We start from the raw sequence: 17900 nt of genomic DNA on the forward strand, positions 1-17900 counted from the left end.
GGAGGGATGCTTGAGTGGGTTGACATCTAGGATCTCACCATCATAGCAATGAGGGCACAGATGTAACTTTGCTTCATGATGAACCTGAAGGCTGTGACAGCCAGGCTCACATGCAGCACTTCCGTCTCTGAGGCCGGCCTGGACCCAGGGCCCCTCACCACCTCATACATGCTGCCACCGACCTGCCTCTCCCCCTGGCCTGCCTCGTATCGGGACTCTGAGTACAGGTCCAATGAAGAGGTGTTGAGGTTGGGTGGGGTGGGGTAGGGGGTTGGTGGGCAGGGGGGGTAGTTTAGAGGAGAGCCAAAGGTTGTCCCAATCAGGACCTGGAAAAGAGAAGGTGGAGAAGGAAGAGCAGGGAGATGGAGGACAGAAAGGGGGAGGGAGAAGACACTAGTGAACATCCTACTGGTCAAACTGAGGAGAGGAGATAAGAGGAACAGAGATTTAGAGGAACACATACGTTTCTTTCATCCATATGGTAGGTCCTCCATTGCTCTCTCCTCTTCTCTGCTGAGGGCATGATGTCAATGGGGATATCGCTGGTGATGTCATTGTTGATATCACATCCTGTCTCCTCCCTCTCAATCCCCTGTCTGTCCCCTGACATCTGGAACATTTATATATAAATGTACTCATTAGTGTATGTGTGCGTGAGTGTGTGTTTATGTGGATGTGTGTTGTGAGTGAGTGGTGTGACTGTATGTAACTGTGTGTGAGCGTGTGGATGTGTGTGAATATGTGTGTGTGTGAGTGTGTGTGTGTGTGAGTGTCTCACCGGGGGGTCATGCAGCCAGAGCCGTATGAGGGTGGCCAGTGTGTAGTAGAGAACCAGCACCAGCAGGGGGTTGGTGTAGTGGTGCCAGGCCAGGCCTGGCCTCAGCCTCAGAGCCCAGGGGGCGGAGCAGTCTGTCTGCACCACTGCCACCACCCCAAACACACTGGCAGACATGGAGAAAACATTAAAGGGTTTTTTAGACATTCTAGAATGCGTTCTAGAACACATACACTTCTGCCATCTAAGCAGCTCTGATGTTGCTCTCACACCAAAACAATAACACCTACAATGCTTCTCCTTGCTAATTTCAGTTTTTCTTTAATTGCATTTCACTCCCTGAATGACCTTGGTACTAACATGGCCCTCCTCTAAACCATCTCCCACCTCCTGTCTTTTCTCTATCCGTCACTCTATCTTTGTCTCTTTGACACACACAAACACACACACACAAACACACACACAGTGTTACCTAGCGTAAGGGTCTCCAGGGGGTATGAGCTCCTGAACAACCTGCAGCTGGTAGATGTAGAGCACCAGCAGGTGCCCTGCACTGAAGATGGCCATGAGGACACACAGACAGCTGAACACCAGGGGGTCAAAGGTCAGACACAGTGACCACCACGTACACAAACCCAGGAATACCAGGAAGTAGACGGCAGAGGTCAAGGATGGCAGCATGATCCCTAGAGGATGGGTCAAGATAAGATGTCAGACAGAGAAGATGGAGATAGAGACAGAGACAGGGAGAGGCATAGAGACAGAGGGAGACAGAGAGAGATGATGGAAAGAGAGAGACCAACAGAGACAGAGAGAGAGGATGGAGACAGAGAGAAATGATGCAGAGAGAGAGAGACAGAGAGAAACAGAGAGACAAAAACAAACAGAGAGAGAGAGAGATAACAAGAGACAGAGAGAATGGGACAAACAGAGTAGGGCTGCAACAACAAATCGATTAAATCGATTAAAATCTACTATTAAAAGCGTTGGCAACCAATTTCATTATCGATTTGTAGTGTCGCGCGATTATTACGCCACTCATTATGTCGATGTTTGAGAATAAAAACAAAAAGAATTGGTTGAGCGCGGAGTGGAGCAGAGGTAGAGGAAAGGCTATCGGAGAGACGTTGTTGAGTAACTTTGTTCTGAAACACATGGCGGAGGCAGAGGAATCAGTACAACCCAAGTCATCCAAGGTGTGGGAGCATTTCACCCAAAATACATCGAAACAGTGTGTTAATTGACCGAGGTGAAGTTACTTTCATATTCAACTTTAGTCTTACATTCGGAAGACACTACTTTGCAGCATCGCGTTAGGGACCGGGTGAAAACAACCCATACCATTTTGACTTTATCATATTTTTTGGAATATAAAACCTCAAACAGACACCAGAGTATCTTAACAATGTCTGGTATACTTCCACAGCTTTTACTTTTTCAATGACGTTTCAAATAAAATGAAAGAAAATCCCTAGTCTTTGAAAATAGCTTAATGCTCGCAAATCTTTTTTTTTTTTTTTTATTGCGTCAGAAATTCTTAAATATACACCAGATTATTCTAATAAAGTCTGGCCTACTTCCACAACCTTTCAATTTTCAATAAAGTTTTAAACAAAACTCCAATAAATTGCTCATCTTGGAAATAACATTGAATCCATGCTAATATTAATAACCTTTTCAAAATTGTGTGCCTGTTTATGCACATTCTGAAGTTTTTTTGCACTGTGAATTTGCACTGTCAGTTCTGTTTTTGAATAAAAGGCTGGAAATGAATGATTTTTTTTATTTTTTTATCCGATTCATCGATTCATGGAAAAAAGAATCGACAGATTAATAGATTATTAAAATAATCAATAGTTGCAGCCCTAAAACAGAGAAAGAGAAGAAGAACCAGAGAAGGGAGAGAAAGAGGCAGGCTGATGGACGGCCGGTGCTGGGCTGTGGAGATCTGTTTACTGTATTTCTTGAGCAGAGACCATAACCCAGACAGAGAAGAGTCTCTTAGTGACGGCCTGTCAGGTTAGGCTTATATTAATAGGTGCATTGTAAAAGAGCAGTCATGTTATATAATAACACTGATACTACAGCAATAGATTAACAAAGTGTGTGTCATACCTGTGAGGCCCAGTAATATGGTTACCATTACTTTCCCTGCAGTGGTAATCAGATTGCCAATGATTTCCCTTAGTTTGGACGCCATGGATGCTATCTGACGAAGGATCATCCTCTTTGTGCTTTCCTCCTCCTCCTCTTCCTCCTCCTCCGACATCCCCCCATCCTCCTCAAGCTCAGAGTCATCCTCAAACAACAACTCATCCTCCAACTCATCCTTTCCCTCGTCTTCTTCCTCCTCCACATTTTCCTGAGGAAAGGACAGGAGGGGTGGGTGGACATATTTAAAAAAATATATATATATTTTATCCGCAAACTTAATGAGTTTAACAGACTGAAGTTTCAGTCCGATAAAGCCCTCATTGGGCTCATCTCTGGTGGGGATGAGTCTGACTACAGGTGGGAAGCTGACAACCCTGTGTTTTCTTAACATTTCAGAGGGAATTGAACCCAGGCCTCTGTGTTTAGCCTTAATGGTACGTGTTCTAACAGGTAAGCCACTAAGGCAACCTGGGGCAGACATATTTTCTCAAATAATCAGAGAGATAAAACCTCCAGTGTGTCCTGTTGTTTCACCAGTAAATACTGTACACACAGGAGACCAGGTTCACACATTCATACCAAACAGGAAGCATAAAAGTGAGATTAGTATCCCCTTTCCTAACTTCTCCTCTGTTCTGTCCTCTAGACAGTGCTTTCGGGGTAGTAGGCGCTGAGTGGATTATGTGGACATTTGTCATTATAAAGAGTGAGCTAAGTAGGCTGTGAATTGCAGAGTGAGTGTGTTGGACAAGGCAGATGGATGAGCGCTGTAGAAATGGGAGTGGGAGGGGGACATCAAACACAGCCAACAGACTGGAAGACCCCACAGAGGTTACACAGACACCAGACTGGACCCAGGCTGCAATGAAATACGTGTGCAAAGCAGTGTAGAGAGAGGCAGTCTACCTCCCCTGAATGCTCGTATGTAAGTAGTAGTAGTAGTAGTTTATTCGGTCTTTATGCACAATTTTCCAGAATGAATTAACATAATAATGAAATAACATTAAAAAAATATTTTAAATAAGGCAATCAATAAAAAATAAGTAAACAAACAGTACAAACGTTATTGACCGAAAAGGTGTAGGCTGAAGCTTTAGCTTATAATACCTACCCTTTTTCCATAATGTATATTCTCATAGGCAACCCTTTCACTCCTAGATTTAGTCTATACAAAAACAAAACAAACTGAAATAAAAACAAAAATCCAAATGTTTCATACACAAAAATTATCATGATGATCATGTGTTTGTTTTTTTTGCAGTGAACTATACATTCTTAATTCCTTGTCACAACTATTCAAGAAGTTTACACCTTTGACAGATATACATCTATTTTTTATATTTGTCATCACCCTTGTTTTCTTAGACATTCCTATTCCGCTTAATTCATACTGGCTCTCTATAATTTCAAACAACCTCTGAATACAGTTAGGAAGTAAACTATTTTGTTCTTTGTATATTATCTGTGCAGTTTTAAGATTAACTAGATCATAGAATTTTAAAGCATGTAGGTTAATAAATAATGCATCGGTTGGGTTGTAATTATCTGGTTTACAATTCTTACAGCTTTCTTCTGTAGTATGACAATTTGATAAGTGTTTTTTTTGTGTTTCCCCATACCTCCACACAGTAGGTAATGTATGGAACTATGAGAGAGCAATACATATAGTGCGTTCTTATTCAAGATATTGTAAGGCTGAGTGTCACCCTAGCCCCAAATCTCATATGCTCAAATTTGGAGTTACTAGACGGAGTCTCTACTTGATGGGTCTCACACCTCACGTAACTTACTTTGGCATTGCTAGTCATATGTTGATAAGGGTCAAGATGTGGTGTTATGGGTTGTTCTTGGGTATAAAGTGAATTATGAAGCATTGTTCTGTGGATTCTTGATCTCCTGAGATCTTCTCCTCAGCTCTGGCTTGTCCTACTCATTCTCCTTCCTCACCTCTTGCTTTCTCTCTCTGGTTTACAATAATCAAGGTAGAGTAGGTAGGTGTTAACCTTCATTTTGTAACATGTTTGCCTTGTAATTGATTTCATTTATTTGCAATGTTATTAAAGGGGTCATTGATTGGGAAACCAATTTTAACTTGTCATGGTTGAATAACGACAGTTCGGTGGGTAAAATGGACATACAGTGAACCTCAAAGTCCATTGACACCTCTTTCCTATCTAAATCTAACAACTTGAAACTGCCGCTGGAAAACGCTTGGTTTCGAAAAAGCGGAATTTTATGGAGTCAAATTAAGGTCAATAATAATTTGCAGTCGCAGAAAAAGATTTGCCGGAGCAGAAAAAGATTTGCAGAAGCAGAAAAAGTGTTTGTCAAAAATAATTTGCATAATACAACACTTGTTCTGCTATTGTTCTTCTTCATGTATTACAGACAAATGCCATTGTGTGGTTGTTGCTAGCTAAAAAAGTCAAATAGAAAAAGTCCACCCTATCGTTTGTTTTTTTGCCCTGACTGATTATAAGATATATATATAATCTTGCATTTTTATAATCTTGCACATATATATAGAAGCTTAACATTTCTCAAAACTGGACTTTCAATCAAAACTGGAAGTGATAAAAGATGGAAGATCGATGCCCGGAGCAAAAAGATTTGCTTCAAATGACGGGAAAGAAGATAACAAAATTATATAAAACTAGATAACAATTGTTTTTGTTATTTTCAAGAATAAAACGTTTGTCTTTTTGTTATGGACTGTATATACTTTCATTTCTATTGAATGAGTATGAATTGTGGAATTGTGATGGCAAATTAGGAACACGGAGAATGCGGAGCAAATGCACTTTCTCTAAATGTAACGCTTTTCTTTGGCCAAATATGTGTGTGTAAAGAATACTGATAGTGGATATGAATAGTGAATTGAGTTGCCCTGTTGAATTCATATATTTGTGAATCTGACTTTGAAAGAGTCAGTGCCTCCCCAGCCACGAACCTCACGGCACGCCACTGAGCCAATTGCATTCTCAGCTTCAGGGCAGCCGGCTGCAGCCGACTGTCGGCGCCGTCGGCGCTCCATGAAGTCGAACACACCTATTGTCAATCAAAGTTCACTGACTTAAATCAAGTGTTTCTTACACAGAATTTTCCATATAATATAAGACCATTTACTTGAATTGCACATTTGTGTGGCAGATCATATTTTTTAAGAAAATCTCCTCTATTAAATACAGTACAACATGACAGTTTGTATGGTTTTAAATTGTCAGTTATAATCACACTAGCATTTAATTATCACGGCAAACAATTACACTGCACTGAACTGTAAGTGTAAAAGTAAAGTGAAAGTAACAAAACCAGTCAGTATGATGACTGAATATCATTCACGTCTTACTAAAACAGAGGCCACGCAAAAGGGAATGAGGAAACTGTTTCCTCTACTAAAAAATACAAGGCGGGTCACGTGAAAAAAGGATCCAAAGACTAGTAGAAAGACAGAGTCTGGAAATGAACGAATCATTTGTTTCCTCTAGCTACCAGTACAGAGCCTATGCAGGTCACGTGAAAAATGATCCAAAGACTCGTACCCGAAGACCGAGTCGGGAAATGAACGAATCGTTTGTTTCCTCTAGCTACCAGTACTGGGCCTATGCAGGTCACGTGAAAAATTATCCAAAGACTCGTACCCGAAGACCGAGTCGGGAAATGAACAAATCATTTGTTTACCTGGACGAGCCTATGCAACAGTCCCTATGCGCGGCTACAAGAAAATGAACAAATCGTTCTTTGAGAGGACTCGTTACTCCCGAGTCTTTCTCCCGAGAATCGTTCACGAACGACACATCACTATATGCAAGTGAAATAGTTGCACTGTAGAACCCTGGCTCTTATTATTAAGGCTTATTATTGTCGACGATGGATACTTGCTATGTTGCGCTCACCATGCATACCTTGGGTGGAGGAGGAGGATTGTCCTGCAACGGCAGCTGGAGTTGGCACCATTGTTTCTCAAAGACTAATGCATTTTACCTTTTGCTGATGCACAACGTTGAGGTGCTTATTCATTGCAGTAGCGGTCCCCTCCTTACAAGAAATGTGAATCTCTTGTGCTCCTGCAAATTGTTATTGACCCTAATTTGACTCCATACTAGCCGCTAGTACGTCCAGCCATCGTAGCTAGTAACAAAATGAGAAATGTAGCGAAGTAGGGCGTGAGCCAATTAAATTATTTTTCTTTTAGTTTAAAGGCGGTTGGCAGGCCATTCAATTGAATTTAGTAATTTTATTAAACAATCGATGTATGTTTGTGCACCTGTGATTTGATTTAAATGACCCGACTTATCTCTCGAGACATAAGTACATTATATTAGCCTAGAGAGGCATTTAGAACCAAAACTGTACTGTAGCTGTAGTGGTACGTGCCAGTGCAGCAAGTGGTACGTGCCAGTGGAGGAGTGGTACGTGACAGTGGCTAGTGGTATATGCCAGTGGAGCGAGTGGTACGTGACAGTGGCTAGTGGTTATGGGGGGCGGATTATGGGGGGTGGATAGGGACATGGAAAATTTGTACATTTTTGAGTACATTTATAGTTATAACGTTTTTGCCAGTTCAGATCATTTTGGAGCTTTTAACACAGAGAAAATTAAGACAATATCAGAAGATGACTTGCCTTCTCAATGCGTCATTCATTTCCGTGTTGTTAGTCGGTGATTAATTACAACATTTGTTGTCTAGCCCTTCAATCTGTCAGCAAAATGTAGGCTAATTATTTGGCAGCTATAGGTGTACAATGGTATGATTTTAACTAGCTCTGTTATACCAGACATTAACGACGACGTGTATTCTTCATTAGCACATGTAACTTTATTAACCATCTCCCGCCTCGTACATCAGTCATTACTCAAAAGTCAAGCGCCGTTTCAGTCAAACGTTCCACTACATCCCCCCTTTTAGATCATTAACCATATTCCTGTTAACACTTCATTTAACTCAATAATCTGGCCACAGAACAAACACATTTCAGCATAGTGCATTTCCATCAAACATGAACAACATGTGTATAACATTCTTTAGTGTTTTTCTTTTCCTAACCTTGAAGGAATGAGTAGACTACCAAAACCTTCCGGCTCTGCTGCAGGGGGTTATTCTGCGCCTTTTCACAGCAGGCCTACTAAGCTACAATGTTGTGTGTGTGTTACCAGTCCAGTCTTTTAGGTGGGCGGGAGACTCTCCCGTATCTGGTCACAGTCATATTAGAGTCGGGCTGATCTTCCTGCGGCTGGCCCGGTTCTGGAAGAACAGTCAGCTGAGCCCGGTTTCTTCTCAGCGTTCCCAGATCCGTCTCCACATTGTATGATCTTGGAGATGATGCCGGTTCTTGGACTGTTCCAGTGGTCTTTGCCGTCCTGATCCATACCCTCTGGCCTGGTTCAAGTATCAGCAACTCTTTTGCTCTGTGTCTTGCTCCATACGCTTCCCTTTGATTCTCTTTCAGCTTTGTGTCTTTTCTTCTGAAAACTTGGAGATCTGGCCACTTTGGGAAGTTTGTGGTGGGACTGGAACTGTAGATTTATATTTTCGTCCCATCAGAAGTTCTGCAGGAGAGACTCCGTGAGCTAATAGGGTTGTTCTGTAGGCTGAGAGAGCTCTCTGATGATCTTGATTCTTACTCATTATCTGCTTCACGGTTCTGACCACTCTCTCCGCCTCCCCGTTGCTCTGCAGGTATCTGGGGCTACTAGTGACATGTTCAATGTCATATTCTTGGGCAAATGTTAAGAACTCAGATGAGGCGAACTGCGGCCCATTGTCCGTCACTAATACTTCAGGGATGCCAAATCTGGTGAAGATGACTTTCAGTCTCTCCACTGTGGTTGCAGTTGTGCGGGTCGGCAGATTGGCTACTTCAATGTACCTGGAGATAGTCAATCACTACCAGGTAGTGTCCTTTCCCCCACTGAAAGATGTCTACAGCTAACCTCTGCCATGGTCTAGCTGGTAACGGTGTTGTGATCAGTGGCTCTGTGTGGTAAGAGTATTGGCAGCATACTTCGCATCTTTCCACCAGCTCTCTGATGTCTCTTGATAACCCTGGCCACCACATGGATTGCTGTGGTCTGGCAAAACATTTTGTCATTCCCTGATGGCCATGGTGTATTCTCTCGAGCATCTCTCTGCGCATCGGCGCTGGGATGAGGATTCGTTCTCCCTTCAGGAGGATCCCATCAGCCACATGTATGTCTGCTTTGTATGGCCAATACGGTATCAGAATCTTAGGAACTGCTTTCCTCTGCACGGGCCACCCTCTGTCTGTGTATGCTCTGAGTTGTGTCATTGTACCCTCTCTGTTCTGTAAGTTTTTGATCTGTTCCAATTTAGTTTTTGTTATATGTTCCATGACGTGGTCAATGTAGACTTGGCACTCTTTTTCCAGACTGTCACATTCTGTGCTGTCTTCAGGTCCAAGGGGTGCTCGTGACAACGCGTCAGCTGCAGCCAGCTGTTTTCCCGGCACATGAATGATCGTGTAGGTGAATCTCATCATTCTCAATCTGAATCTGAGAATATGTGCATCTTCTACAGTCTGCCTCTCTAGCTGGACGTTTCCATGAGTGCTGAGGGCTTTTCCTGTATCTTTCACAATTTTCTGTGTGATATTTCTGTGTTGGCGCCGCCATCTGAAATTTCCCTGGTTTTTGTGTAGATATTGCATCCACATTTGCTTCCTTAATTTCAGTCTTTTGTCTAATCAGAGGCTGTTGTTTCTTTACTTCTTCATTTTGTCTAACTTGTGTTTTTGTTTTAGCCAATGTGAGTTTAGGATCTAATTGCAACTTCTCTGACAGTTTGGAGAGGCAGTTAGAACCAAAAATGTACTGTACTGTAGCTAGTGGTATGTGTCAGTGGAGCGAGTGGTACGTGACAGTGTCAGTGGAGCGAGTGGTATGTGACAGTGGCTAGTGGTATGTGCCAGTGCCTCTACTGGCACCTAGTGGTAAATGCCAGTGCCTCCACTGGTATGTGACAGCAGTTAGTGGGACATGCCAGTGCCTCCGCTGTTACATGACAGTAGCTAGTGGTACGTGGCAGCGCCTCCACTGGTACATGACAGTTACTGTTCTGTTGATAATGGTACGCAAGTGTCTTCTGGCAGTTGCATTGGGTGTCTTGCAGCTTTTGTTTACTGTCATGTTGCCTAACCCCCCTGCGGCCATTTTAGAATAGGAGAACAGGCTATAAACTTTTATTTTTGAAACATAAGTTAAACTGTTCGTGCCAACAGACCCCAAACCATACTTTTGATGTCTCACTACAAGCTCACCATACAAAGTAGTCGATTTAGACATTATATTGCATATAGTGTAATGGTGTGACTAATGTAAAGCAAACTTGTACACACGTAATTAATTAGTAACTAATTATTTTACTCAGAGTAACTGAATTTAAGCGTGCACATGTTCCACCGTTGTAGACTCTCCTAAGTCTCTAATGCACATCGTTGTGTTGTTACCAGCGCCTCCTAGTGGCGGATATCATTAATTGTAATAACTGAAGTCAATATAGGTAGCCAACATTTGCATTTCGATACTCTGAGTAAATATTGTTGTTAATAATACATCATTATTTTCATATGAAGAACCATGTCAATAAATGACACCCTATAATGCAAATGTACTTTCTGGGTATTATACATATTGGAAACTACAAACTCTCCTGGATACAAATCTCTTTAAATCACTCAGATATCCTTATCACAACTGAAGTTACATCATTTTAAAGTCGACCTGAGTCAAACAGTGATATAGGAGAAAACCATTTTGTTTGTAATGATGTTGTGAATGTAAATGTCAGTTTAAGTATAGGCTACATTAATAACAAGTTATTTCATTGATCAGTTGTTATGGGCTGCGGCAGCACTCAAAAGAGCAGGCAAACTGAGCATTTGATTTGACATGGCTTGAAAATCTTGCTAGCTGATATGTCCAAAACCTATTGAAATTAACAGTTTCTCATAAGTTATCATATACTTTTTGTACATGACAATGAAGTTTAGGGTGTTAACTATACAAAACATCTAAAATCTCAATTTTGACAGAAAACGATTTTTGATCTTTTATGGCTTATAGCCAACAATGAGCGGCCGCGACATCCACAGGTTTCCACAGGCCCCCACATATCTGAAAATATCAGAAAAAATAAAAGTTTATAGCCTCCTATTCTAAAATGGCCGTGGGGCAGTTATGACAGTAAACAAAAGCTGCAAGACACCCAATGCAACTGCCACGAGACACTTGCGTACCACTATCAACAGAACGGTAACTGTCATGTACCAGCGGAGGCACTGGTATATACCACTAGCTACTGTCACGTACCACTAGCTCCACTGGCACATACCACTAGGTGCCAGTAGAGGCACTGGCATGTACCACTAGCTCCACTGGCACATACCACTAGGTGCCAGTAGAGGCACTTGCACGTACCACTAGCCACTGTCAGGCACTGGCACATACCACTAGCCACTGGCACATACCACCTGCTCCACTGTCACGTACCACTCGCTACAGTACAGTACAGTACCGATTCTAACCGCTACTGCATTTCCACCAGAATTCCATGATCAAAATGTTACAATAACGAAACAATCAAAAACGTAATTTTCCCATTTTTCAGTTTTGGTTTTGAAACAGAAAAAACGCTACAGAACTAGTGATTTCTGTTGTTCTTTTTCCCAATTTTTCCGTTCTGGTTTTAAAACAGAAAAAACAAAAAACAAGTTTTTTTTTTCGGTTTTTCCGATTTGGTTTTGAAACGGAAAAATGAAAGAACAATGGGTACACGGATTGATATACTGTCGACACTTCTCACTAGTCACTTTACACACTAGTCACTGTCACTTTCAGCCACTGGTTGCACTTTCAGCTACTGGTTGCATCAGCAATATTACACTAATTGTAGGCAACACTTGTCTTAGGTTAGCTTAGGTTGTATATTAGATGTATATTAGATGTGTATTAGAAGTTCATTATACCGTTTGTACATTATTTTGTATATTAGGTTTATTTTATATTTTGGCTTATCACAGGTGTAATCTATGTTTATGAGTACTCATGTCATGTTATGCCCGGTTGTCTTGTCCTAACAGTTTCAGTGCCCAGTCTGACCCTGTGTTGTTCTTTTCATTTGACAATTAAAGATTGTTGGTCAATCACTGAAGTAACAGTACTAACCCTCTTTTTAAGATGGTGCTATATTAATCACTAATCTCATTTTAAAGATTGCAGTCATAACTAGGCCATACATTTAATGTGCAACTCTTACTTGATAGAGTAAAGTTAGCATTGTGTGAAGTTGTTTGCAATATCCATGCTGCATAACCGGTAAGAGGAGAAACGTATTACTCACACAATCACACAATCTCAGAGCACAAGAGAAATGTGAAGGTTATGAATTGACAAAATAAGTTGCTCAAATCAAACATTTGATCTTATTGATGTAACCTAGACCAGACTGAAGCTTGGCTAAGAATCAGAGGTAGCTAGGACAAACGGTGCGTTCACACTGCAGACTTTTTTACCGCTCAGCACCGCCGGCCTTCCCAAAGTGCACCACGCTCGGGGGCGTGTCAGACAGATTCATTCAGAGCTGTAGTTCTCTTAAATCACTGTTGTAGTTCGTATAATGTCATGGCAAATGTGCGGACAAAATACAACTTTTACACACATTAAGCAAAAATCCGACATGCATTCTAGATCTGACATGATCTTATCTACAGCACACAATAGGTTATCTTTTTCCACACTTTTTTAGGCCGAGTGAAAGATTAAATGCCACCTGCACTCTATGGAACGGGTCTTGTTCCGGCTGGAAAAAAAGATGCATCAGACATAAACGTTGACATGTGTAACCTTTTATTATATTACTCGAAATGTCTGCAAATCAATCGCTAGATTATGACTTGCCACTACACATTCACTGTATGGATAGCGAGTGGCTGCCAGCCAGCATTTCAGCGTTGAATGTCAATCGTGTGCCGGGTGAGCTAGCTAGACTATGCAGCTAGCACAGAAGAAAGTTACGTAATGTGAAGAAACTGAATTAAAGTACAAAATACAACACACCAGGAACGCCGACAACCTCAGCAACCCTGCGCACATACACATACGATGAGTTGATCTTCCATCTTGAAATTGTCAAACCTAGAAATGTTTACCATGACCAACAGTTGCTACGTTACAAGAAACAAGAAACCAACCCGATTGGCCATCGCTGGCGTTTTCACGCTCGTCATTTACATAAAGTTCAGAAAATCCAACTTTCGCCGCCCCGCTCGCCTTCCCACAATGCCCTACGCAGGCGTCAACGCCTGGTTACATTGAAAATGAATTGGAAGCCGACGCCCCGCTCGGCCCGCCCCGCTGCAGTGTGAATGCACCGTAAGGGGTCATGGACCCGGTATTCCGCACAATGGGTTATTCAATTAAATGAATGAGGAAGGAGACAGCGCACTTTATTTTCTAATGTCTTGTTTAAAGGTTAAGATTTAAATAGATGTACATCAATCATTACTTGAGATAGTGTGGCAACAATTCCCATATGGTGCTCACGCAAGCCACTAAGCAGCACCAAAGCTGTGGTTCAGCTGCTTTGTCTCCTGTCCATCCTGAACAGGTACAGTAATCTGCAGAAAGTGTGTACTTAATGGACAAAAAAGTAAAACTTAAACTTAAAGTAACACTGCGCTTGACAACTGTCTACCAACTCAGATACTATTGTACAAAACAGTATTATGCTATATCAAAACTAGTGGTGGGCATAGATTCGTTTTTTTAATCTAAATTAATTTCACTGTAAATTGGCGTTAATCTAGATTAATCTAGATTAAAATGGCTCATATGAATTCCACCAAAGGCATTCAGAATATGTGTGCTACCCAAATAATGACTAAAAGTAAGTCTTTGAGAATGGGTTTCTCAAGCCAGGTGGCGCATTAGACCAGGGGCTCAACTCCTGTTTCCAAAATGCATCAGTAACTGCTTGAGAAAGCTGTTCTACTATGATAATTGGTGAAGAAAATAAATTATGTTCAATAAGATGTACTTGTGTTTATTAACTGTTCCATGTTGTTTTAATTTGTAACTTATAACTGCATGCTCTTATGGGTCTTCCCTTTGGCACTTGTTTAGTTTTTCACAATGTATGTTTTGGCTGCTTGCAATGTTTGGGACTACCTCGTTGTTAAGATCAGTGACCTATGCTCTTTTTGTAAAGCTCTCTTTTGGAAGTTGTTTTGGATAAAAGCGTCTGCTAAATGCGTAAATGTAAATGTTTTAGATTAGTTAGCTTGGCTGATAGAGCTGTGCTCGACGGGCTGGCCTCGGTTGCACTCAAACATAGTAGTTTGACGACTACTCTTCCCCTGCGCTACATCAGTGCTTGGCCCGGCATCTTCCGCATTAGCTAAGGGATGCTTTGCGTTTAGGTGGTATTTGAGATTGTAAGAACTTCTACAGTAAACTAATTCTGCATAGCACAAGGTGCTAATAACCTTAGTCTTGTCGAGGTTTCCATTGGGAAGCTTCTTAAAAATACATTTTCTCTGAAGCAAATCAGACGGCTTCATAGCTGCATCCATGTTGGCACGTCACGTTTGATGTGATAGTTTCATACACAAGGCATACACACAGGTTCGAAGACTCGTTCTTGCCCTCTACAGTGCAATCCGGCTAGGTATACATCCGCGCTAAAATATCAAGGTGAAAGTCATCATAGCTTGCATAGTATAGACCCAGCTCCCAACCCAACTTTGAGAATAAATTAACAGCAATGATCTTTTTAATGCCCGATAAAAGTCTCACGTTAACGCAGCATGTTAACGCCGATAACGGCCCACCACTAATCACAACACAGTATCACATCGAAATAAAAAGCTATCTTTACCTGTTGGTGTTTTAGCATTTTTTTCCATTATGAATTTCATTACGCTTCTTTGGTGAGACCTGGGGCCAGTTGCATAAAAATAGACCTAGTCTTAGACTTAAATGCAACTTTAAGTCCAACTTGCCATAGACACTAAAATTTACCTGTTGCATAAAGCTTTAAGATTAGTGACTAACGTAAGACTGACTTATATAGCCTGTTGCGCGTTGCGTTATGGGTAAAATAAGACACTTAAAACAGCACTTAAAACCGACACTTAACGGTGAAAGATTGATACATTTAAACCTGATGATATATCTGTTGGATGAATACAATATTGAAAAAGTTGTCTTATTAACAAATAGTGTATGCATTTTTAAGCTTCTTAATTTAACCCCAACGCTACTTCCATTTATCAACAACTCCAACGCAAATGGCTGGCGCCAGCGCCAACAGTGCCGGTCCTAGCACATTGGGCGCCCCGGGCGAGTTTAACACCCCCCCCCCCCCCCCCCCCCCCCATCCCCTGAGCTTGAATAGCTTCGATTAATGTTTATAGTACAAAATTACTGTCAATCAGAAGGAGATGCATTCTTTTCGACAGACGCTCCAATCATCACGTGGAAGCCCAGAGTCCAGGCCAGCCCACTCCTCAGTGACGTGCGGTAATGTCAGTAAGAGGCTATAGGCACAGAGTTATGAAATCCAGATTACCCAATTTATTGTTAGGCTAATATGTCGAAACAGTAAACGCAGTACACAGTACAAGCAGTAGCCTACAGCCGCTGAATGTTAGCACAGCCACATAGCCAATCTTTAATTTCTTCATACCAGTCTGTTTGAAACGATCGAAAACATGTTGTCCCTTTTGCTGCAGTTGTCCATCCAAGTCTGGCGTAGACCTCCCTCTTGCTATTAACTCCTTTTTAGAATAAAATCGAGCTTGGAGAAATTCCTCAACTCTGTGATATTGGCAGACACGGCTGCTGTCATTTTGACTTGAATATTGTGGGGATTACGCTTACAACGTCCGTCCGTCATCTGCCGCTTGTCCGGGGATCGGGTCGCGGGGGCAGCAACCTAAGCAGGGAGGCCCAGACTTCCCTCCCCCCGGCCACTTCCACCAGCTCTTCCTGGGGGACCCCGAGACGTTCCCAGGCCAGCCGAGAGACATAGTCCCTCCAGCGTGTCCTGGGTCTTCCCCGGGGCCTCTTCCCAGTGGGACGTGCCCAGAACACCTCACCAGGGAGGCGTCCAGGAGGCATCCTAATCAGATGCCCGAGCCACATCAGCTGGCTCCTCTCGACGCGGAGGAGCAGCGGTTCTACTCTGAGCCCCTCCCGGATGACCGAGCTTCTCACCCTATCTCTAAGGGAGAGCCCGGACACCCTGCGGAGAAAGCCCATTTCGGCCACTTGTATTCGCGATCTCGTTCTTTCGGTCACTACCTATAGTTCGTGACCATAGGTGAGGGTAGGAACGTAGATCGACTGGTAAATAGAGAGCTTCGCCTTTCGACTCAGCTCCTTCTTCACCACGACGGACCGATGCAGAGCCCGCATCACTGCGGACGCCGCACCGATCCGCCTGTCGACCTCGCGCTCCATTCTTCCCTCACTCTTGAACAAGACCCCGAGATACTTGAACTCCTCCGCTTGGTTCAGGATCTCCTCCCCGACCCGGAGATGGCACTCCACCCTTTTCCGGTCGATTACCATGGCCTCAGATTTGGAGGTGCTGATTCGCATCCCAGCCGCTTCACATTCGGTTGCGAACCGCTCCAGTGAGAGCTGAAGGTCACGGCCCGATGAAGCCAACAGGACCACATCATCCGCAAAAAGCAGTGACCCGATCCTGAGGTCACCAAACCGGACAAGCCACAAACCGGCTGTGCCTAGAAATTCTGTCCATATAGGTAATGAACAGAATCGGTGACATAGGGCAGCCCTGGCGGAGTCCAACCCTCACCGGAAACAAGTTCGACTTACTACCGGCAATGCGGACCAAACTCTGGCACCGATCAGGAAATCCGGTACCCCGTACTCTCGGAGCACCCCCCACATGAGCCCCCGAGGGACACGGTCGAACGCCTTTTCCAAATCCACAAAACATGTGTAGACTGGTTGGGCGAACTCCCATGTACCCTCCAGGACTCCGCGGAGGGTATAAAGCTGGTCCACTGTTCCACGGCCAGGACGAAAACCACATTGCTCCTCCTGAATCCGAGGTTCGACAATCTGACGGACCCTCCTCTCCAGGACCGCTGAATAGACTTTCCCAGGGAGGCTGAGGAGTGTGATCCCCCTAAAGTTGGAGCACACCCTCCGGTCCCCCTTTTTAAAGAGGGGAACCACCACCCCGGTCTGCCAGTCCAGAGGCACTGTCCCCGATGTCCACGCGATGTTGCAGAGTCGTGTCAACCAAGACAGCCCTACAACATCCAGACCCTTAAGGAACTCCCGGCGGACCTCATCCACCCCAGGGGCCCTGCCGGAGCTTTTCAACCACCTCGGCGACCTCAGCCCCAGAGATAGAAGGGCCCCCCCTGATGTCCCCAGACTGCCTCCACGTCGGAAAGCGTGTTGGTGAAATTAAGGAGGTCTTCGAAGTATTCCTTCCACCGATCCAGGACGTCCCCCGTCGAGGTCAGCAGCGCACCATCCACACCGTATACAGTGTTGACAGAGCACTGCTTCCCCCTCCTGAGCCGTCGGATGGTGGTCCAGAACCTTTTTGAAGCCGTTCGGAAGTCATTCTCCATGGCCTCGCCAAACTCCTCCCATGCCCGGGTTTTTGCCTTCGCGACCGCCAAAGCCGCGTTCCGCTTGGCCTGCCGGTACACATCAGCTGCCTCTGGAGTCCTACCGGCCAATAAAGTCCGATAGGCCTCCTTCTTCAGCTTGACGGCATCCCTCACCTCCGGAGTCCACCACCGGGTCCGAGGGTTACCGCCGCGACATGCACCGACCGCCTTGCTGCCGCAGCTCCGGTCAGCCGCTTCAACAATGGAGGCCCGGAACATGGCCCATTCGGACTCAATGTCCCCTGCCCCCCCCGAGACATGATCGAAGCTCTCCCGGAGGTGGGAGTTGAAGATCC

At 43.7% G+C, this 17900-nt stretch overlaps 1 protein-coding gene across 3 annotated transcripts in view; it reads right to left on the bottom strand.

Annotated features, from left to right (window-relative positions):
• The window catches only part of LOC124470080 (piezo-type mechanosensitive ion channel component 2-like), a 180005-nt gene that overhangs the window by 74147 nt on the left and 87958 nt on the right, over positions 1–17900 (bottom strand). For all 3 annotated transcript variants that reach the window (XM_047023792.1, XM_047023791.1, XM_047023793.1), the window contains 5 exons: positions 2891–3137; positions 1248–1461; positions 779–941; positions 464–610; positions 39–326 (listed from right to left, as the gene is read on the bottom strand). In XM_047023792.1, the coding sequence (XP_046879748.1) occupies positions 39–326; positions 464–610; positions 779–941; positions 1248–1461; positions 2891–3137 (1059 nt within the window). The remainder of the gene's footprint in view (positions 1–38; positions 327–463; positions 611–778; positions 942–1247; positions 1462–2890; positions 3138–17900) is intronic.

This window comes from Hypomesus transpacificus, chromosome 8, assembly GCF_021917145.1.
Source record: "Hypomesus transpacificus isolate Combined female chromosome 8, fHypTra1, whole genome shotgun sequence".
Classification (NCBI taxonomy): domain Eukaryota; kingdom Metazoa; phylum Chordata; class Actinopteri; order Osmeriformes; family Osmeridae; genus Hypomesus; species Hypomesus transpacificus.